General features: G+C 34.9%; 1 protein-coding gene across 1 annotated transcript; it reads left to right on the top strand.

Moving 5' to 3' along the window:
- Positions 1–142: 142 nt before the first annotated feature.
- LOC108980353 lies at positions 143–23,487 on the top strand. Its single transcript, XM_035691103.1, has 7 exons — positions 143–1,170; positions 1,308–1,478; positions 1,612–2,735; positions 19,482–19,500; positions 20,202–21,017; positions 21,233–21,403; positions 22,280–23,487. The coding sequence occupies exons 1-7, from the start codon at positions 279–281 to the stop codon at positions 23,485–23,487; spliced, it is 4,401 nt and encodes a 1,466-aa protein (XP_035546996.1). The 5' UTR covers positions 143–278.
- The last annotated feature ends 303 nt before the right edge of the window (positions 23,488–23,790 follow it).

Below are 23,790 nucleotides of genomic sequence, written 5' to 3'. Positions count from 1 at the left end.
GCCACCTGGTACAATCTTAATGGTTAATTGCCACTTGATAGAGTCTTTCTTGGGCCTTATCAAAGCTGCCGTATACGACTTGGCTAGATGTAGACGACAGAGACTTTGTGCAGCCAGTACTGGAATATATGTAGGTCATGTTCATACCTGGTGCATGGAATAATGTTCTTGATCCTCCCATATCCCTATAAAAATCGATCATCTACAGCAAGTTTTACAGGCCAAAGACACAATAGTAAACTTGAATCCCTCTCTTAGAAATAGTAGTGGTGGCAATTATGGGTGCTTATAATAGGCTGCTTGTGCAAGTCATATGGGGAGGCGTAATATTATTATCTGGAATGGCAACTGCAACACTTGCAGCAGCAGAACCTAATGGATCAGCCCTCCCTAACTGCCCCAACCGGTGTGGAGATGTTGAAATTCCATTTCCATTCGGCATAGCTCATGGTTGTTACCTAAATCAAAATGACGACTTTTTCATCAACTGTACCCAATCGGCAGGCCGACACCAACCAATGATGGGAAACCTTGTTGTCCAGAACATTTCCTTAGAAGGCCACCTTGACATCTTGATGTTCACTACCAGCATTTGTTACAATGAATCGGGCATGCGTTCGACAAACATTTGGTGGTCCTCTCTGCAAAGCTCCTCCACTTACACGATTTCTAGCACCCAAAACGTGTTCGTTGCTGTTGGCTGCGATACATATGCATACCTTCATGGTAAGCAGAACAATGGAAACTTTTCCATGGGCTGCATGTCCATTTGCCAGAATCAAAGGAATGTTTTGAATGAGACTTGCTCTGGAATTGGTTGTTGCCAGGTAGACATCCCGCGAAGAGTGAGCAAGATGACTTTGGAAGTAAATAGCTTCTATAATCACACAAAAGTATTGAACTTCAATCCCTGCAGCTATGCTTTCGTTGTTAAGAAAAAACTCTTCAATTTCTCCTCCGTTTATATTTCCAGTCTCCAAATTAATATAACCATTCCGATGGTACTTGATTGGACAATCGGTAAGGAAAGGTGTAAGTATGCTCAGCTCAAGTCTGATTACAAATGTGGAGGGAACAGCACATGTGATGATCCTGAAAACGGCTATGGTTACCGTTGCCAGTGCAAGAAGGGTTACGAGGGCAACCCCTACCTCCCACGTGCCTGCAAAGGTACTTGCTTACTACCCACGTCTAAGAAGCTTCTCAAAATCAAAATCTTAATGACTAAATTTTTCATTTTGAGAACATGTTTTGGTTTCATTTTCTTTAACTTGGCTTAATTCCATGTCAAACTGTTCGATCTGCAGATGTTAATGAGTGCCTGAACCCAAATCTCAATAATTGCACATCACCAAAGAGATGCATTAACACAGAAGGGAATTATACATGTTCTTGCCCCAAGTGGCACAGTGGGGACGGAAGAAAAGATGGTGAATCGTGCACTTTGAACCTCGGACTAGTGAACAAGACTGCCATTGGTAAGCATACAAAGTTTATTGTAATATTGGGAGGTGTTGGTTAAATATGTTTTTGGAATGTGCAGATGTTTGTGAATTATGCACAATGGCTTGAGGCTCATAATTAATAATACTCTGTTTCTTTCCATTGCAGCTAGTGGTGTAGGCTTTATAGTGCTTCTGGTCTCTAGCTCTTGGATGTATTTGATAATCAAGCAAAGAAAGCTAATCAAGCTTAGAGAAAGATTCTTTCGCCAAAATGGTGGTGTGATTTTAAGTCAACAACTCTCCGGACAAGAAAATTCAGTTCAAATAGCCAAAATCTTTAGCGCAGAAGAGCTAAAAAAGGCTACCAACAATTATCATGAGAATTCAATCATTGGTGAAGGAGGGTTTGGGACAGTTTATAAAGGTGTTTTATCCGATAAAAGAGATGTGGCAATCAAGAAGGCCAAACTTGTGGATAAGAGCCAAATTGAACAGTTCATCAACGAGGTGCTTGTACTTTCTCAGATTAACCATATAAATGTTGTTAAACTCCTTGGTTGTTGTATGGAGACAGAAGTCCCTTTACTAGTCTATGAGTTCATCTCCAATGGCACGCTTTTCGAGCACATCCATCATAAAAATAGACCATCACCAATTTCATGGGAGACTCGTCTTAAGATTGCTGCAGAAACAGCAGAGGCATTATCTTATCTGCACTCTGCAGCCTCTCCACCAATAATTCATAGAGATGTCAAGTCTTCAAACATATTACTAGATGGTAATTACACAGCTAAAGTGTCTGATTTTGGAGCTTCAAGATTGATTCCATTAGACCAAATAGAAGTGGCTACGTTGGTACAAGGAACTCTTGGATACTTGGACCCTGAATATTTGCAAACCAGCCAATTGACTGTGAAAAGTGATGTTTATAGCTTTGGCATCATCCTGATAGAGTTACTAACCGGAGAAAAGGCGCTTTCATTTGATAGGCCGGAGGAAGAAAGAAGTCTAGCTATGTATTTTCTTTCTACTATTAAAGAGGATAGACTATTTGAAGTTCTTGAGCAGAATCTAGGGACTGAAAGAAATGAGAAGCAGCTGAAGGAAGTGGCTAATCTTGCAAGGAGGTGCATCAAATTGAAAGGAGAAGATAGGCCTACCATGAAGGAAGTAGCCGCTGAACTGGATGGTTTAAGAGAGATTGACAAGCATTCTTGGGTTAACGTTGGTTCCAATTCAGAAGAGAATGAGTACTTGCTGGGGGAGACATCCGGTTCTTATACATATGATGTTGCTATTAAAAGTAGTGTTGTATATGATAGCATGAAGGACCATACGATGGTAGCCTTTGATGGTGGGAGATGACAGGAGTGTCTTCATATATCTTTTCTCGGGATACCATGTTGCATAGAATGTTGTTTTCATAAGTTTTCCATGCGTTGTCTTGCATATAATGTTGTCTGGTTTCTCTGTTTCAAATGTACTTGTTTAGATTCTATTTCTGTACGATTGTCACTAATCTAGACATGTTAGATTGCTGTCATGACATGTAAACAATTAGTGTAATATTTTTCTCTGTTGGTAGATTACTGTTGTCATGGCTCCGTTATGCGAATGAGAACTCACAATTTTATTATATGATTGTAGAAAGTGTAATGTTACGTATAATCGTAAAATGCGTAAATGTCGTGCAGTCGATTTGAAAAAGAGTGAAATCTATTATTAAAAAATTAATTTTTTTATGTGGATCTCATATTAATTTACTTTTTTCAAAGCGACTGTACGACACTTACACACTCACGACTGCAAGTATCATTTCTCTTGTAGAAATGTTATGGTGCAATTGACGGAACTTATATCAGCACATGGGTGCCTGCGGAGGCAACTAACACGTATCTATCTCAGAATCGTTGAGTTAGTCAAAATGTGCTGACAACTTGTGATTTCTATATGAAATTCACATTCATATATGCTGGGTGGGAGGGTACTGCACGTCCATGATGCTTGCATATTTATAGATGTGTTGAGTCATCTAGGGATTAATTTTCCATGACCTCCTGAGAGTAAGTAATATTATATATTAATTAATTTCTGGACGAACGGTATTTCATAATGTTTGAAACAAACATTATTAATGGTTTTTTTAATATTTTTCATGTTATTATTATTTAGTAGATTCTGCATTTCCATGCAATGAGAGATTTATGCCCCCATATTCCTGGGTGGGGTATCATACCGTGGTTTGCAGACCCCTTGATTTTTGCAATATATACAAACGAAGCTTTCATTATATTTATATCCAGTTCCTTTATTACAGCCAACACATGACATGTAATAAAAGATTTGGTCCAAGTCAATAACTTTTATCTTGGCCTCTATCCAGATTTTGAGTTTCTACATTAAATCATAATCAATTTTTAGAATGAATGTTTGTGTAAATATTTGAATTTATTACTAATAAAATAATATTTACCTCCATGGGTTGCAGACCCTTCATCAACTCTGCAATATCGCAGTTCTTCACAATTTCTCGGATACCAACAGATGACAGAGGGGCAGATGGGTATGTTAGGTTTCTTGCAATGATACTTTTGATGATCAAATCATTATCATCCGCCCTTAAAGTACAGGAATGAAGAATAATATAAGGAAATGAAATATGTAGATAAATTACATAAATCGCATAATTAACTATAATATAAATGCACTAATATGTAATATTTATTTTTTGAGAATTACCATTTCTTCATTGTAGCTGCCTCAGGAAGAATGGGATTGATTGTAATTGAGATAATTATTTTATAAGATTTTTTTTATTTATTTTAATTGGTTGGAATATTTATATATATATATATAATTTATCCTAAAATTTTTAAAACTAAAAAAATTCGTAGGTTAAGGGTACGTTTGGGTGTTGAAAAGTGTTAAGAAGTGTTGAGAATGTTTGTGAATAGTTATGAGTAGAGATTGGAGTGAGTTTGTGGGTCCCATTAAGAGTATTTTAAGTTGTTTGGATGTGTGAAGTATGTTGAGTTGTTAACTTTTGAGTAGGTAGTTGAAAAATGTGTGGGTCCCATAAATATTATAGTGATTTGATTTTTAATAATAAATATTATAATGATTTGATTATAGTGATTTTTTAATATTAATAAATATTGTAGTGATTTTATTTTCCTTTTATATATAATAATGATAAATATTATAATGATTTTATTTTTAATTTATATATAATAATGATAAATATTATAATGATTTTATTTTTAATTTATATATAATAGTGATAAATATTATAATGATTTTATATATACATATATATATAATAGTGATAAATATTATAGTAATGTTATTTTTTATTTATATATTATAGTGATTCTATTTTTAATTTATATATAATAGTGATAAATATTATAGTATTTTATTTTTTATTTATATATAATAGTGATTTTAGTTTTATTTATATATTTTAGTGTTTTTATTTTTTATTTATATATAATAGAGATAAATATTATAATGATTTTATTTTTTATTTATATATTATAGTGATTTAATTTTTTATTTATATATTATAATGATTTAATTTTTTATTTAAATTTAATAGTGATAAATATTATAGTAATTTTATTTATTATTTATTATATATTATAGTGATTTTATTTTTTATTTATATATTTTAGTGATTTTATTTTTTATTTATATATAATAGTGATTTTATTTTTTATTTATATATTATAGTTATTTTATTATAGTGATTTTATTTTTTATTTATATATTATAGTAATTTTAATTTTAATTTATATATTATAGTGATTTTAATTTTTATTTATATATTATAATGATTTTATTTTATTTATTTATATTTAATAGTGATAAATATTATAGTGATTTTATTTTTTATTTATATATTATTGTGATTTTATTTTTTATTTTTTTATTTATATTTAATAGTGATAAATATTATAGTAATTTTATTTTTTATTTATTATATATTATAGTGATTTTATTTTTTATGTATATATAATAGTGATAAATATTTTTTATTTATATATTATATTTATTTTATTTTTTATTTTATTTTTCACAATCCGCGTCACTACTCTCCAATCACATCCTGGCCGTCCACTCCAACCGAGAAGACACAACATAGAGCTGCATCCACTGTTCCCTCTCACACAGGAAAAGCACAACACACGGATTGTGCTTAGAAAGTTAAATAAACTCCCGCAACCCTCTCTCTCTCTCTCTCTCTTTCTATCTCACGGAAGGAAGTTCAGTATCTGCATCCACCGTTCCCTCTCACACAGGAAAAGCACAACACACAGATTGTGCTTAGAAAGTTAAAGAAACTCACACAACCCCGTCTCTCTCTCTTTCTATCTCACGGAAGGAAGTTCAGTATCTCCATTGTTTTCGGCTCAACATTGCCTCTCTCTCTCTCTAGATTTCTCATCCCTCCCGATCACACCGTCGGCATCTACTCTCTCTCTCTCTCTCCCATTTAATTTTCTGTCTTCTTTTTCACTTCTGACGAAGTGCTTGTAGTTCTTCCACCGTGTATTTTATACTATAAATTTGATCTATTTAACTCGTTTAAGGGGTTTATGATCCGATTTGGTTTCTTCTTACCTTAGGCTATAGTCTTGCCTGCTTTCCAACATGGCTGGCGAGAAGGCCATCAGTCTCGATGGGATTAAAAATCAGTCCGTTCATCTGGTACTCTCTCTCCCTCCCTCTCTCTCTCTGAATGAATATGTTTGGTTCCTGAGAAAAGTTAAAAATTTTACCTTTTGTTTTCGTGGATGATTACTCGTTTCCCTCTATATTTATATGTTTTCGGAACTCATAAAATTTTCGAGCAATCCCGTTTGTGTGTATATATATATATATATATATATATGTATTTTTCTTTATTTTTGTTCGATGTGTTTTTGCTTATTTTGGATGGTGTAGATCTGAATAATATGTCCATACTTTTTTCCTACCTTTTGTCTTCGACCAAAAGATGATATTTACCATTTTTAAAGCATTCCAGTGAAAGTAAACGACCTCTTTGTGTGTGTGTGTGTGTGTGTGAGGCCATCCACTTCACGGGAAAGGTGGATTTTTTCTTAAAATCTTCTTCTTCTGATCTGTTTTTTTTTTTTTTTTTTTTTTCGTTTTTGCTTCTTTAAATATGAATGTATGATTCTCCCTCTCCAAATAGCTGTTGCTTAGCCCAGCTGAGCCACTGTGAGGCCATCCCCTACACGGGAAAGGTCGAGTTTTTTTTTTCTTCTTCTGATCTATTCTTAATCTGATCTGTTTTTTTTTTTTTGTACTACTAGAAATCAGCTATTTTTCAGCACTATTATGTTCCAATTTTTCTTGTCTTACATTATTCTGTTTGTGTAATTTTTTCTCTAATCTAGCCAAAGGTTTTGGTAGATTTTTCTCCCCATAAAGTTACGATAAATTGAAGAATGCACGATAAAAGGTTACAATTTTTCTTGTCGTACATTACGAGTAGAAGAAATTGAAGAATGTACATGAACAGTATTTCATACGAGCGCCCTCCCTCTTTTTGGTGAACTGATTATTCAAAGAGACATGATTTTGTTATAAAGAAATTTCACGAATGTAAATTTACAAACTAATTATATGACTTGAAATCTATTTGGGATTGCCGTAAGAGTCTTAATAAATGCTTAAATAACTTTAGAAACTCTTTAAACGAAAAAATAGGTTGTTTGAGCGTTACATGTTAATCACTTTTAATATCAAATAAGCTAAAAAGTACGTTTAAGGAAAAATATCATTTTGATGCTTGTCCTCAAATATGTTTTTCTAGATAATGCAGAACATAATTCAAAATTTAAAAAGACTATCAATCGACAAAAATACTCATACAACTTTAAGATAATTACAACTTTTAAACTTTTTAGGATATTGTCATAATTTTTGAAAATTTAAATAATCGTAATTTCTACCTCATAAAACACTTTTTTAATTTGTTTTTAAACAAATATAACATGTTTAAAAGTGTTTTAAACATATGATTATCAAACAGTAAATAATTTTTTAATAATAGAACTTATTACTTAAGTTATAAGCTATAAGTTATATTTCTCACTGCAATCTCAAACATGCACTTGATGTGGTAACTGGTACGTTAGATTGTAAATTTATTTTTAGTGAAAAATAGATATAACATATCAGATAAAATCATGTCAATTTGTGAATTTACTTTTTACTCAAAATGATTAGTCAAATGGAAAGTCCCCAAAGAGAACCATATACGATTGAAAATATCCAAGACTCCAATTGTTATCGTAATTATAACCTGCTCATCAATTGGCATTGATGCGTTATGATAAAGCTTCCACCCAAAAATAGATCGATATTTTTGGAGGCAAGACATGGTTCCAAACACAAGCAGTGTTAAAGTATCTAGAGTATCTTCAGCCTCAGATGGAGGCTTGACTAATGACCTCACTCAAGGCCATATACAGCTGGACAATGAAGGCAATGGAGCCTTAACTAATGCCTTAACTAATGGCATTGACAGCAGTCTACATTCTTGGAAAGACAGATCACGATGATCAGTCTGTTAGTTGACAGCAATTGATTTAGTTTATTATTTCCTTTTTTTATTCTTTCCTAGTTATGTTTGTACACTTTCCTTCTTTTGTTTATTGTAATCTTCTTAGTTTGAATACCTTGTAATTTCCTTACTTAGAGTGATACTTGTATATATATACAGCAAAGCTGTATTGTAATAATTCATTGAGTGAATAGAAGAACCTTCTCTTTGGTCTAATTTCTTACATGGTATCAGAGCCCCTCTGGGGTTAACACCTTTCTCTGTTTCTTGTTTCTAGTTACTATGTCGATTTCTGGTCAGTCTTCCACTCTCTCTCTACCTAGTATCACTCACTTTATCTCTATCAAACTAGATAGTAACAACTATCTAAACTGGGTATCACAGTTCCTACCTATGTTGTGCAGCCATGATTTAATGGGCATTGTGGATGGCACTGAGCCATGCCCACCAAAATTTCTCTCTAATGAATCAGGGAATTTGACAACTGAAGTCAATCCCAATTTTCTGTTATGGCAAAAGAAGGATCAATACCTTCTTAGTTGGTTTAATACCACCCTGTCTGACAGTGTGTTATCATCTGTCTATGGCCTACATACTTCTAGGCTAGTGTGGAACTCTTTGGCAACAAGATTTGCCTCACAATCCAGGTTCAGAGTGGCCATTTGAAGCGACAGCTTCAGTCCTTAAGTCAAGGCTCACAAACCTGCACTCAATACCTTGGTCAAGCCAAGATTCTAGCTGACCAACTCACAGCAGCTGGAAAAGCAGTTGATGATGATGACTTGATCTCCTATATTTTGAGTGGCCTCAACCCAAACTATACTGCATTTATCACTTCCTTTCATTTTGCCACTAGAGAGTCAGTCATGTCTTTTGAATACTTTCAAGCTGAGTTGCTTAACCATGAGATCCTTCTAGGAAATCAACACAACCAACAGACCAATGAGTCAGGAAATTTTGCCCTCTACACTCAAAAGCCTAAATCTTCTAATTACAAAGGGAAGAACACTGGGCAGGGACAGCAAAGGCACACCTTTCCCTACAAGAAATCTGAAGGACAGAGACCTAAAACTGAGACAAATCAATTCAACTCTCAGAGAGGATCTTGTCAAATTTGTGGGAAGTTAGGACACCAAGCATTGGACTGTTATCACAGAATGAACTATTCATATCAAGGAAGGCATCCTCCCTCTCAGTTGGCTGCAATGGCTGCCAGGATGAACACTACAAATGCTGAATCTGATGAGCAACCTTGGTTTGCTGACAGTGGTGCTAACAACCATGTTACTGCTGCTTTGGACAATCTCACACTTCAAGAGCCATTCAAGGGTGATGAAGAAGTGGCTGTGGGCAATGGTTCAGGTTTACCCATTCTAAACATTGGCTCATCAACTTTCTTTCATTCCCACAAACCTTTTAAGCTCAATAACATTTTGCACTGTCCAAATGCAGCAGCAAATCTAATTTCCATTCAAAAATTTTGTGCTGATAACAAGTGTTGGTTTAAGCTAACTAACAGTCATTTCTTTGTGAAGGACAACCTCACAGGGCAGACTCTTATGCAAGGGCAAAGTAAAGATGGGCTCTATCCTATTCAACTCTCCAAGGCAACCAATAAAGTCAAGAAATTTACAAGTTTTCTTGGAATTTCAGCCAATGCCACTCTTTGGCATCGTAGACTAGGACATCCATCTTCTCCTATCTTGAATAAAATCAAAGAATATGCTCATATTCCTGTCATTGAGTCCAATAAAAATGTTGTCATGTGTGAGGCTTCTCAATTGGCCAAGGCAAAAACTCTTCCTTTCTCAGAATCTGCTAATGTAACATTGGAACCATTGGAAATAATACATTCTGACTTATGGACCTCTCCTGTTATTTCTACCAATGGTTTCAAATACTATGTTGCATTTATTGATAACTTCTCTAGATTCACTTGGATCTATCCTCTTAAAACCAAGTGTGAAACCTTTGAATGTTTTGTCAAGTTCAAATGTTTAGCAGAAAATTTGTTGTCAAGAAAAATAAAGGCCTTTCAATCTGATGGTGGAGGTGAATTTCTCTCCAACCAGTTCAAAGAATTCCTCCTTTCTAATGGCATAACCCATCGTATATCATGCCCTTACACTGCTCAACAGAATGGTCTTGCAGAAAGAAAACATAGGCACATAGTTGAGATGAGACTTTCCCTCCTTGCTCAGTCTAAACTTCCAAATACATACTGGGTTGATGCTTTTAACACCTCAGTGTACCTCATAAACAGACTTCTCAGTCTTGTGCTGAACAATAGTTGTCCCTACTTCAAGCTACTCAACAAGGCCCCTGATTACTCTTTTCTTAAAGTCTTTGGTTGTGCCTGTTATCCCTTTCTCAAGCCTTATAACACTCACAAGCTCATGTACAGATCCAAGAAATGCATCTTCTTGGGTTACTGCTCAAATTATAGAGGGTATAGGTGCCTTGACCCCTTGACAGGGAAAATTTTAATAAGCAGAAATGTGGCGTCTGATGAGCAGTCTTTTCCTGCCCAGGATTGGAAACCATCTCTACCTGTGTCTACTGCAAGAGAGCCTCCTCAACAGGTTAGTCCTTTGCACTTTAATGATGTTAATTTACCTTTACACCACACTGCATCAACACAAATTTCAGCTTCTGAAAATGCTGCCACTGCTGCACATAATTTAGCTTCATCACAGAATCATATATCCAACATCTCCCTTCCAGAACCATCACAAGAAGAAGAGCCAGCAGTCTCTTCCATACCTGAGCCATCTCAAGCAGAGGACACAACAGCCACTGCTGTACCTCCTCCTGAACCCACAGTAGTGCCTATACATCCTATGACAACTAGGTCTATGGATGGTTCTAGGAAACCCAAAAGCTTCTCAGATTACATAGTTTACACAGCCACTAAACATCCTCTCATGGCATTGCATACACTAGCTTCAGATATTTCATTGCCAACCACACCTCATTTTTTTTCCCAAGCTATTAAATCACCCCACTGGACAAAGGCCATGAAAGAAGAATTTGAGGCTCTTTTAACCAACCAAACCTGGACCTTATGCCCAAGACCCTCTCACAAGAATGTTATTCATAATAAGTGGTTTTCAAAGTCAAGCAAAAGGCTGATGGTTCTTTTGATAGGTTCAAAGCTAGACTAGTAGCTAAGGGGTATGAACAAAGAGATGGAATTAATTACACTGAGACATTCAGTCCAGTGGTTAAAGTGTCAACTATTAGAACCATCTTGGCTATTGCTGTCCATTTCAATTGGCCCTTGAGACAGCTTGATGTTTCCAATGCTTTCCTCCATGGCACACTTGAAGAAGAAGTCTACATGGAACAGCCATCTGGTTTTGTGGATCAAAGATATCCTCACCATGTTTGCAAGCTGCAAAAATCCATTTATGGACTAAAACAGGCCCCTCGAACCTGGTTTAACAAGCTTGCAAACACTCTCCTTGCTCTCGGTTTTCAAGAATCCAAAGTGGACTACTCATTGTTTGTCTTTCATCAATCTAACATTCACTTGTTTCTACTGATCTATGTAGATGACATCATTCTTACAGGCAACAATGTTCCAGCTATGACAAAATTGGTTCACTGTCTCAAGCAACACTTTGCTATGAAAGACCTTGGCTCCCTCAACTTCTTTCTTGGTATTCATGCCCAATATATGCCCAATGGCATGCTGCTATCACAGTCCAAGTACACACTAGACCTACTCTCTCGGTTCAAGATGCAAGAAGCTAAACCTGCAAAAACACCCCTTCCAGCAGGCTCTCAACTGTCACAACAGCATGGGGATCCCTTGGAGAATGCTACTGAGTATAGGCAGCTTGTTGGGGCATTACAATACCTCACTTTAACAAGACCAGACATCAGTTTCTCAGTCAATCAGCTGTGTCAATTCATGCACAACCCCACATCTGCACACTGGACAGCAGCTAAAAGAGTTTTGAGATATCTCAAAGGCTCACTTAATCATGGTCTCATGTTCACTAAAGGATCTCTCACACTCAATGCTTATAGTGACTCAGATTGGGCAGGGAACCCAGATGATAGGAGGTCTACAATAGGCTATGCCATATACCTTAGGCCATGTCTCATCAGCTGGAGTGCAAAGAAGCAAACTGTGGTAAGCAAATCCAGCACAGAAGCTGAGTATAGATCACTTGCACTCACTACTGCTGAACTATACTAGATTCGAATACTTCTTCAAGAGCTCAGGGTACCTATCACTACTGCCCCTACCCTCTGGTGTGACAATTTAGGGGCATTGTCTTTGGCAACCAATCCCATTTTCCATGCAAGAACAAAGCACATAGAAGTGGATTATCACTTCATCAAAGAAAAGGTTGTCAACAAAGATATCACCACTAGATACCTTTCAACCATTGATCAAGTTGCAGACATTTTTACTAAAGGACTCACCTCAGCTCGATTCTTGTTATTAAGAGACAAGCTGAAAGTGACAGCTTCACCCATCAGCTTGCAGGGGGATGTTAAAGTATCTAGAGTATCTTCAGCCTCAGATGGAGGCTTGACTAATGGCCTCACTCAAGGCCATATACAGCTGGACAATGAAGGCAATGGAGCCTTAACTAATGCCTTAACTAATGGCATTGACAACAGTCTACATTCTTGGAAAGACAGATCACGATGATCAGTCTGTTAGTTGACAGCAATTGATTTAGTTTATTATTTCCTTTTTTTATTCTTTCCTAGTTATGTTTGTACACTTTCCTTCTTTTGTTTATTGTAATCTTCTTAGTTTGAATACCTTGTAATTTCCTTACTTAGAGTGATACTTGTATATATATACAGCAAAGCTGTATTGTAATAATTCATTGAGTGAATAGAAGAACCTTCTCTTTGGTCTAATTTCTTACAAGCAGAAGGAGGAAAAAGTATGAGATGGACTTCTACTTAATTTTCAAGCAGACTTGACAAAAAATTTACTAGAGAGGATGGCATCGAGACTTTCAAATCCTTTGTCATTTATATGAACTTTGAACTCCGAAACAACTTCCTTCAATTGGTTTCCGCCCAGCTGAGAAATGAGATTGATATTAGGTCCAGTTTGTGGGCCATATGATGTCTTTAATCGTTAGTTCAAGTTTACTAACAATAAACCCTCTTCCAGGCAATGAACCATCCCTTTCCCAGTTTTCAAACCAGAAATTAAAAGCACATTCACAAATTATCCAAGTGCTATGTTCCATAATGAAAAGCAAATGGGAATACACGGATTTCTCTAAAGAAGAATGAGAATTTTGTAGAGGGTATTCATAAGGACCAATTAAGTTTTTAGCATACTATTGGTGGATGAACTCAATCAATAAAGGTATAGAATTTATGATTTTCCAAGCAATTTTCAATAGAGTATTGAAGACATGCATCTTGCAAACTTCTTAACACAAGACCACCTTCTTCTATGGGCTTACAAATATTTACACAAGATACCCAAAACCAATCTTCCCCCTAATGATTCGAACTTGCTACCTTCTCTTTTATTTTTTGTAATATAGGCCCCAATATTGCAATAGTGAGATTCTTGAAATGGGGGCCTCTAAGTATCTGAAATGGAATTAACCCTCCCTAAATTAAGTTACTATAACTATAACTACTTTTCTGGAATGTGAAACAGAATTGTGCACCAAAAATGAGCTCTTTTGTGGATTGATTAATTCTCCTGATGCTTTTTCATAGCCTACCAAATCTTGAGTAATTTGACAAGACTACTAGTTCTTGACCCATTTGTGAGAACTAGTATATCATGTGCAACTAGTAAATGTGAGATAGAAACACAACCTTTTTGGTACTTTAAAAGGAAGAATAACTCCATCATGGAGCATTTGAGACAAGCCCCCTACTCAAAGGTTCTTCACTCAAAACAAAAAGTAGTGAAGAAAGGGGATCTCCCTATCTTAATCCCCTTCTCGAGCTGAAGAAACCCTTGTGTTCCATTTAAACAAATAAAAAAAATTTGGTTCTTTGAAATAATGCTCTATCATGCTCATCCACTCTGCAGAGAAACGAAAATGAAATAAAACTCGAGCTTGAAAATGTTTCTTTATCAGAAAGAGAATCTTGCATTTCAAAATTTTCATCTACTAGCAGAGCATTAATATTCAACTGATCCATGAGAGTTTCAAAATAATTCTTAAGAGAATAAAATCTTCAGGCCTAGAAGATTCATATAATACTCGTAGCCAGAAACCATAACTAAGATTATAAACTATCCAAATGAAGGCTTCCTTCACTTTTGATAGATCCATTTCAACACATGCGAGCATAGCTTGGATGAGCATGTGTCAATGTAGCTAAATCTATTTCTACAAATTTTCCCAAAGGCCGAGCAATTAATTTCTGATATCAGACAAAAATTCAAAAGGAAGTAACGACAAACGTAACCATAATGGCGCAATTGGAAATTCTTCCTTTGGAGAGAAATCTCTGGTCCATTTGAATAATCAAAACAATGCACCTTTCATTTCTTGCGAATCCTTGGTCCAAGCTTTGGAAAATTCCTTTGCAAACTAATGTTTTAGAAGCACATGACGCTGATCGATGAGACCAATGATTGGCAGTTTTTCAGGATTCCACATTGTAGCTATAAGCAATCAAATAGCCTCCATACGTATCCGGGCAAAAATTATTCCAAAGAAATTAAACACAACACTACTAAATATGGTTTAAAATCATCCAAATTCACTTATGCCACCCGGCACTTAGTTATAATAGTTTAGGAAGCTCTTTTTTCAGGCTGCTAAAACAGGGGTTGTTTGGACGTGCAGTGGTGGCTTGGGTCACAACGGCTGCTCTTTCTGCACTGGACTATGTTAAGGGTTAATGGTGGCAGGGTCGGCTCAATACATTCCGTGGCTTAAGCCTAAAATTTTGAGTGAGGTTTTTTTTTAAAAAATTAATTTTTATTTTTATATTATATGTTTATTTAAAAATAATTCATATCATTTTGTAAACTAAAATTATTGATTAAGATTTTATACCACATTTTCAATTAATAACTGACTTAATCTTCATTAGAAAATTTTTGATTTAGAGAGAATTTTATCAAATTTAGTTTTACAAGTACTTTAAACTCTTCGACACAATTATAATTATTATTGTCAATAAAGTTCTATAAACAACTTACACATTTGACCTTGCCTCTTCAAAAGATTATACAAAAACCTTTTATGAACACTGAAAAATTAAATTTTACTATTTAGAATTTTCACATTAATTATATATTAAACTAATAATGACAAAATAGAAGTGTATTCTTATAAGAAGAATAGGTAAAATAATTATTATATGTGATAGTTTAATAATGATATAATATCTATTTAATCTCATTTATATTCTGATTCTCATTCTCATTGAGTTAATTAAAGTTTTTTATTGGGTATATATTTTTTTTAAAAAATTCTACTTTATATATATATATTTTTTTTATAGGGGGCCTTATTCCATTAAGGCCTTAGCCAATTGCCTAACTCGTCTAATAGAAGAGCCAGAATTGTGGTGCAAACAAGTGCGTTGCCATGACCATGAGGGAGTCGATGTGAAGGGGTTGGTGTCTTGGGTTGTAGAAACTGAGGTTGTACGTGACATTGAGGTGGTCACGAGGAGGGTGAGAGGCCAACGGAGGAGACTGGAGAGCTTGGTGGTACATAAATAGTGAGGAGTATACGGTGCCTTCTGGTGGAGGAGGGTTGCCTAAGGTGGATAGAGGTTGTCTATGTACGAGGGCTGCCCGTTTTGCGTGTGGCGTATGTGTTGGCAACGTGGATGCTTGGCTAATATGATGGTGGTGTTGTGCGATGTTTGGAGGCTATGGGCATGGAGGTGCTTAGGTCATGACTTGAGGCTATGGTGTTACAACCTTAGTTTCGTGATGAAGACGCGTTTCAGGTGCATGGGGCTCACAGTGTGGGTATATATAGTAGTCGGGTAGCGTTTTCTTTGCAACTCGGTCATGGTTCTTGGCAAACGGGTCTGTGCATTGGGGTAAACGAGTAGGATCCATTTAAGATATTTGGGCTCAAGTCTTGGGCCTTCCATATGGGTTCCTTGGTTAGTCCATAGGCCTATGTGTGGACTTTCAAGAGTCACTTTGGGCTTAACAAAAGTATTGGGCCGCTCTGATGGGTCTAACTAAAATCTAGGGCTTGCCTATAATTTCATTGGCTAAGTCATTTAGCAAGACGGATCTTAAATTGAAAAATAATCCAACTCGTCTAACAAATGGTTTGGGATCTTAAATAAATTCTTGGACCTAATACCAATTAATAAGGGTCCACTTGATCCATAAATATTAAATGGGATTCAATCCAATTAATTGGCCTAGCAAAAACTACTAATCAACCAAAATAAGATTTTGGGCCTGTAACCTATTAAGAACTATCCAATAAGTTCAATCGGGTTTTCCAAAATATTAGCCCATTAATACTATTTTAGGCCTAATAATATTATCCATTTTCCATCCCTAGCAATTTTAAACTGATCGTTACATCAGCAGCAGTGTTACAATCTAGACAAAAAATCATCACTGCTGTATTAGTTGCTCATAACATCAAACTAACCATAAAAGCACGCCCGATATACTATACTCCAACTGAACTCTGATCCATCCCCACAGTCTATAAACATGAACCCTAAGTTTTCGACTTCCAGAGACTTTCACACCAAAAACTCTTTGTTTTCATTTCAGCCCAAGTTTAGCAAATAACTCAACAAATAATTCTTCATTTCCGTTAGAGATACGCTATTAAACGACCTCACTACGTGAACTTACCACCCATCAACCGAACCAACACCATTAACCACACCAACATCACAATCAAACCCTACAAAATTTTTAGAGCTGTCTAGTCACTTGACACTATAAGTCAACTACTGTCTTAACATAACAGTGAGTAAAAAGAGAGTGTCTAACCAATCTCGTGGTAATGGTTGGCTGGATTTGGTGACAGGGCAATGCAACAAAAAATTAGTTGTGATATCCCATATGATAAATATAAGAGTATGTAGTGTATGAAATCCCACGTTATTTAGGAATGAGAAGTTTTTGCTCTTCTTACTCTTTATAAGATTCTAATGGAACTCCAATTGTATCATTGACTAGTTCTTTTGGAGTATAGACCATATAGTTTAGGTTTTCTATTGGGGCCCTCCAAATGATATCAGAGCCTATTCAAACTAGAAATGTGAGACTTGAGTTGTATCACCTACGATAGACTGGCCTAACGATGATGTCGAGAATTTAAGAAGGGTAGATTATGATACCACATATGATAAAGATAAAGATAGGTGGTGTATAAGATTCTACATTGCTAGGAAATGAGAAATTCTTGCTCTTTATAATGTTCTAATGAGACTTTAATTTTATAATTAATTAGTCATTTTTTAGTATAGGTCATGTGGTTTGGATCTTCCATTGGAGTGCTACATTAGTCATGTGGGGCAGCTGTGCGTGTTGTGTAGCTATCTCCACTGGTCATGATGGCAGTATTGACAAAGGGGACAGAGGACAAACTATGATACCCTATATGATAAAAATAGTTAGTGTATGAGATCCCACATTATTTGAGAATGAGAAGTTCTTGTTCTTTATAATGATTCCAATTAATAGCGATTTAATTGTATCATTGACTAGTCATTTTGGCTAGATGTGGCACAAATAGTATCAGTCTATCCCTACCAGAAGTGTGAGACTTAAACCATGTCACCTAAGATGGGTTGGCCTAACGAGGACATTGTAAATTTAAGGGTAGAGATTGTGATACCCCATTTCATAAAGGTATATATGTGGTGTTGAGATCCTACATTGATTGAAAATGAGAGAATTTCTATTATATTCACACCTAAACCGGATTTAGGTTAGTTTGAATCTCAAACTCATTTCAACTCATCTCATCTCATGATTACAACTTTCTCAAATTTTCACACAAAATATAACAAATAATTCAACTTTTTCAAATCTCAAAATAATAATAATATTAAAAAATAATATTCGAACAATATTTTATTCAATTTTCAACTCTCAATTCAACTCAATTCAATATCCAAACACAAATTTTCTTGAAAAGTTTCTACAAATATTCCATGTAGAATCCAACTAATTTTGGAGGAAATGTAGTACGATGAAGAATCCACCGAATTGCATATAAAACTCATATTTCTTAAAATTTAAGAGGTTAGAAACATGTAATCGGGATATGAAAATAGCTGTGAAACCTCCCTCCCTATTGACTTTGACTTAGCCTATATTTAGATGTTGAGATGAATTGTGAATAATAATATTTTATAAATTTTATTAAAATGAGTTTAAGTTTTTAAATTAAAATGTATGAAGTAAGTTAAAATAAATTTAATATTTTTATTAAAAAATAAAAAAATAGTGAATGGCATTAATAATTAATTTTAAATAAATTAAATTAAATTTAACAACCAAATACAACTTTAATCTTCAACGTAGATTTGCGCAGCTATCCAAATGAAAGAATGTTCTACCAACAAATTTCCCAGTACCGGCCTGCCTGAAGTAAATTATTTAAGATGGATGTCACATCTTGTAATGCAATTATTTTCATTAATAATAGACTCTGACTATAAGTTTTGAAAGGTTCTTTCTGAAAATTAAAAAAAGAAAAGAAAAAAAAGGAACTTAAATTTTAAATTCTGAAGGGTTCTTTCTGACCATAAGAGCAATACTAGATAACTTTCTCAACTTCTACTCATCACAATATTTTAAATTTTTAAATTTTTCTTAATATCTTTTTGAGTTTATTCTTTTTAAATTAATTCAATTCTTCTATTCATTATTTATATATTAAATATTTGATAAAATAAAAAAAATTAAAATTAAAAAAAAGTATAGTGTGTGGAGGTTACGTAAATATTAGGAGATTGTGTAGATTTTTTCTTCGTGTAAAGATATATATTTCACGATATTTTCTAATTGCTTTAAAAAAATAATATTAATTTGACACTTTATATATTTTAATTTTTTTATTTATTTAATACTTAAGGAAATGACTATTAATGTATTTCTAATTTTTTTTATATTTTTTTAAAAAACTTTAAAATGATAAAAAAATATGAATAAAAAAATTAAAAAAAATGAAAACATGATTTTGACCTAGTAGAAATTTGCAGCGGACAAATATGAGAGGCAGAATAACACCACTCTTAAAAAATAAATAAATATGCGATTTATATAAAAAAATAATTTTTTTTAACCATTGCGTGATATTTATGTAATAAGTCACAACTATACGTGACATTATTATTATATTTTCATTTACCAAGAACGCTAGCCAGGAACACGCATACTATATATAAATACATATATATAAAAGCACGCCGAGTACTACGCACACGCATGGAGTGGATGAGACTCCCCAGCAATCATCCAATATTGATTACACATTAATTACCTAGTTTAGATTACTGATCTACCATCTCGTGTAATTTCGATATATATATATATATATATATGCACTATGCAGCTAGGATGTAAATGGTGTTAATTAATACAGTGATGGAAATATCTATAAACGATGTCAATTAATACAATTAATATTTTGGTAAAGAACTCCAAAAACTTTGAAAATCTTTTAAACGTCTACCCATATTTTTTAATTAATTTACATTTTTTTTGTAAAGACATGAGCTTACTGTTAATTAGATGTGTTACATTATTAATGTTTGATTTAAATGGTAGGTCCTTTAAAAAAAAAAGAAGAAATTTCAATGGAAGGTATAAAATGAAAGGGTGCAAATTAATAATTAAAGGGGCGCCTTAATTTTCACTGTTATGTTAATATTTATTCTTATATATGGGTTAGGTTTAAAAAAAAAAAAAAAAAAAAAGAGGTCAACGGTGCGCCTTATATTCAATTGAGAAAGTTATTGGATCTTATCAAATTAGCTAATTGCCTTGTATTTAATGCAATATAAGTGAGGTGATACCTGGTACTGAATGGAATGGGTCTTCCCCCATATGGCTATAAAAACATGATATCCTCTCTAGGAAGTTTTGCTCACAAACACACAGTAAAATTGAATCCCTCTCTTAGAAATAGTTGAGGCAATGGGTTATAGTACTTTGCTTCCGCAAGTGATCTGGGTTGGTGTCATTTTATCAGAAATGGCAACTTCTGCAGTGGCAGCCACTTATGAATTAGCCCTCCCTAACTGCCCCGACCGGTGTGGAGATGTTGACATTCCATTTCCATTTGGCACAACTGATGGTTGTTACCTAAATCAAAATGACGACTTTTTCATCAACTGTACCCAATCGGCAGGCCGATCACAGCAACCAATGACGGGAGACTTTGTTGTCCAGAACATTTCCATCCAAGGCCAGCTTGACATCTTGATGTTCACTGCCAACATTTGTTACAGTGAGTCGGGCATCCCTTTGGACGTAGACTTTTGGCTGTCCTCTCTGGAAAGCTCCTCCACTTTCACCATTTCGAGCACCCAAAACGTGTTCACGGCAATTGGCTGTGACACCTATGCATTCCTTAATGGTGACCAGAACAATGGAAACTTCTCCATGGGCTGCATGACGATATGTACTCAAAATAAAAGCAATGTTTTGGATGGGACATGCTCTGGATTCGGTTGCTGCCAGGTAGATATCCCAGAAAGAGTAAGCAATTTTAGTTTGGAAGTACATAGCTTCAATAATCACACAAAAGTATGGAGCTTCAATCCATGCAGCTATGCCTTTGTGGTTAAAAAGGACAAGTTTAGTTTCTCCTCCGCTTATCTTTCCAGTCCCCAGTATAATGAAACCCTTCCGATGGTTCTTGATTGGACAATTGGTGATAAAAGGTGTGAGAATCCTGTGAACAAGTCGGATTACATATGTGGAGGGAACAGCACATGTTATAGTCCTGCAAACGGGTATGGGTATCGTTGCGACTGTTATGAGGGTTATGAGGGGAACCCCTACCTCCCTACTGGTTGCAAAGGTATGTATAAGTACACGCAAACGTACATCTAAGAAGCTTCATACAAAAAAAAATTATTGTAGAATCCTTCAATATATAAAGATTTTGGAAGAACTTTCAATTATTCTATTACGTACATATATTCTTTTGATCCCTTTTCAGGTCGTTGTAATGTTTTTTGTTTTCATTTTCTTGTACTTGGGGCTTAATTCCATGTCAAACTGTTGGATCTGCAGATGTTAACGAGTGTCTGGATCCAAATCTCAATAATTGCACATCGCCAAAGAGATGCATTAACACAGAAGGGAATTATACATGTTCTTGCCCCAAATGGCACAGTGGAGACGGAAGAAAAGGTGGTGAAGGGTGCGCTTTGAATCTCGGACCAGTGTACAAGATCGCCATTGGTAATTATACTGCATGTTTGCTATATTAGGAGGTGTTGCATTAACATTTGAATTTGGACTGATCTGAATTACGCTTTCTCATTCAGTTAAGTAGAACATGAAAATCAATGCCATTGACATATCTATATCTACCAAGTAAGGCTGCTAACCACCCTTACTAGAACAGATACCTTCCCCGTTCCCTGTCCCAATATGGTTGGGGTTGCAACAATCTTTAGCCCACCTCCACACCCTCCTCTTGTCCGGCCGTAGTCATTGTTTGGGCGGCTGGATTGCCCAACCTGTTCAATCACCACTTTTCTAAAGTTTTGAGTTGGTGAAAACTAGTAAATTTAAATATTTAGATTATATACATTATAACACTCTTTGACATGCATGTAGGTCAAACCCTTATTTATAAATAAAATTCAATCTTAATACCATGTTAAATCAATATTAAGTTATCGTAAAAGTTAATCAAGCCAATAGAAAGAACTAAATTTAACTATTTTGATTAAAGAAATGATAGACTCATTTTTTTTTTTTTTAAAAAAAAAAAAGTATATAAAATTTGAACACTTTAAACTTATATCTAGTATTGCCCATTTATTATATATAATATCTTAACACAATCTACCAGCATGATCTGGAGCCCAAGTCCACAACTGGAAAATCAAATATTCCATGTACAACAACGTACGCGTGTACGTGGCCTCAAAATCTGATTCAAAACTAAAATGGTCGAACAACAAATAAAAAAAAAAATTCTTGATATTTGCACTGGACCAGTGGTTCAATTTAATTTGCATTCCGCTATGGGTTAAAGGCAACCTCTCTGCTTCCAACAAATAATATTTGAGGTCCATTAGTAACATTGTTTCTTTCGATCCAATGCAGTTGGTGGTGTAGGATTTATAGTTCTGCTGGTCTCTAGCTCTTGGATGTATTTGATAATCAAACAGAGGAAGCTAATCAAGCTTAGAGAAAGTTTCTTTCGCAAAAATGGGGGAGTACTTTTGTCTCAACAACTCTCCAAACGAGAAAATTCAGTTGAAACAGCAAAAATTTTCGGCACAGAAGAACTAGAAAAGGCTACCAACAATTATGATGAGAATTTAATCATTGGCCAAGGAGGATTTGGAACCGTTTATCAAGGATTTTTATCAGATAGTAGAGTTGTGGCAATCAAGAAGTCGAAAATTGTGGACCAGAGCCAAATTGAGCAGTTCATCAATGAGGTGCTTGTACTTTCCCAGATAAACCATAGAAATGTGGTTAAACTCCTTGGCTGTTGTTTGGAGACAGAAGTTCCTTTACTAGTCTACGAGTTTGTCCCCAATGGCACACTCTTCGAGCACATACATTATAAGATTAGTAGGCCATCTGCAATTTCATGGGACACTCGTCTTAAGATAGCATCAGAAACAGCAGGAGCACTTTCTTATCTACACTCTGCAGCCTCTCCGCCTATAATTCATAGAGATGTCAAGTCTTCAAACATACTACTAGATGGTAATTACACTGCTAAAGTGTCCGATTTTGGAGCTTCAAGATTGATTCCACTAGACCAAACAAATGTTGCCACAATGGTGCAAGGAACTCTTGGATATTTAGATCATGAATACTTACACACTAGTCAATTGACTGAGAAAAGTGATGTTTATAGCTTTGGAGTCGTCCTAATAGAGTTGCTAACAGGGGAAAAGGCACTTTCATTTGTTAGGCCTGAAGAGTTGAGAAGTTTGGCAGTGTATTTTCTTTCTGCTTTTGAAGAAGATAGATTGTTTGAAGTTCTTGAGAAGAATCTAGATTTAGGGAATGTAGGAAATGAGAAGCAATTGAAGGAAGTAGCTAATCTTGCGAGAAGGTGTGTTAACGTGAAAGGGGAAGATAGGCCTACAATAAAGGAAGTAGTGACAGAGTTGGACGGTTTAAGAAGGACTGAGAAGCATTCTTGGGTTAACGTTGATGCCATGTTAGAAGAGACTGAATACTTGCTGGGGGAGACATCTGATTCTTATAAATATGATGCTATGATTAAAAAAACTGTTGTATATGATAGCATCAAGGACCATACAATAGAAGCCTTTGATGATGGGAGATAACAGGATCTTTTTCATATATCTTTACCAAAACCATTTTCTATATATAATTTTGTATTTCTGCTTCTTCTTCTTCTTCTCTATTGGCTTTCTTCCCTACTTTTTTGCTTTATTCTTGCTTTCTTTCTTGGAGGTTTTCTGTAATACTTGTAATAAAAGTACCTTAGTGCATTTATATGATTTGATTTCTCTATTTCAAATACTTTTTCCTTGGATTATTTTTCTGCCTTATTGTAACTAACCTAGCCAATGAATCAGGCAGATTTTTCTTCCACTTCCATGACTAGCTAGTCATGTCTACTAGCT

This window comes from Juglans regia, chromosome 6 (assembly GCF_001411555.2).
Source record: "Juglans regia cultivar Chandler chromosome 6, Walnut 2.0, whole genome shotgun sequence".
Lineage (NCBI taxonomy): Eukaryota > Viridiplantae > Streptophyta > Magnoliopsida > Fagales > Juglandaceae > Juglans > Juglans regia.
Note: the sequence above shows the minus strand (reverse complement) of the source record. Positions and strands in the feature narration are given on the sequence as shown.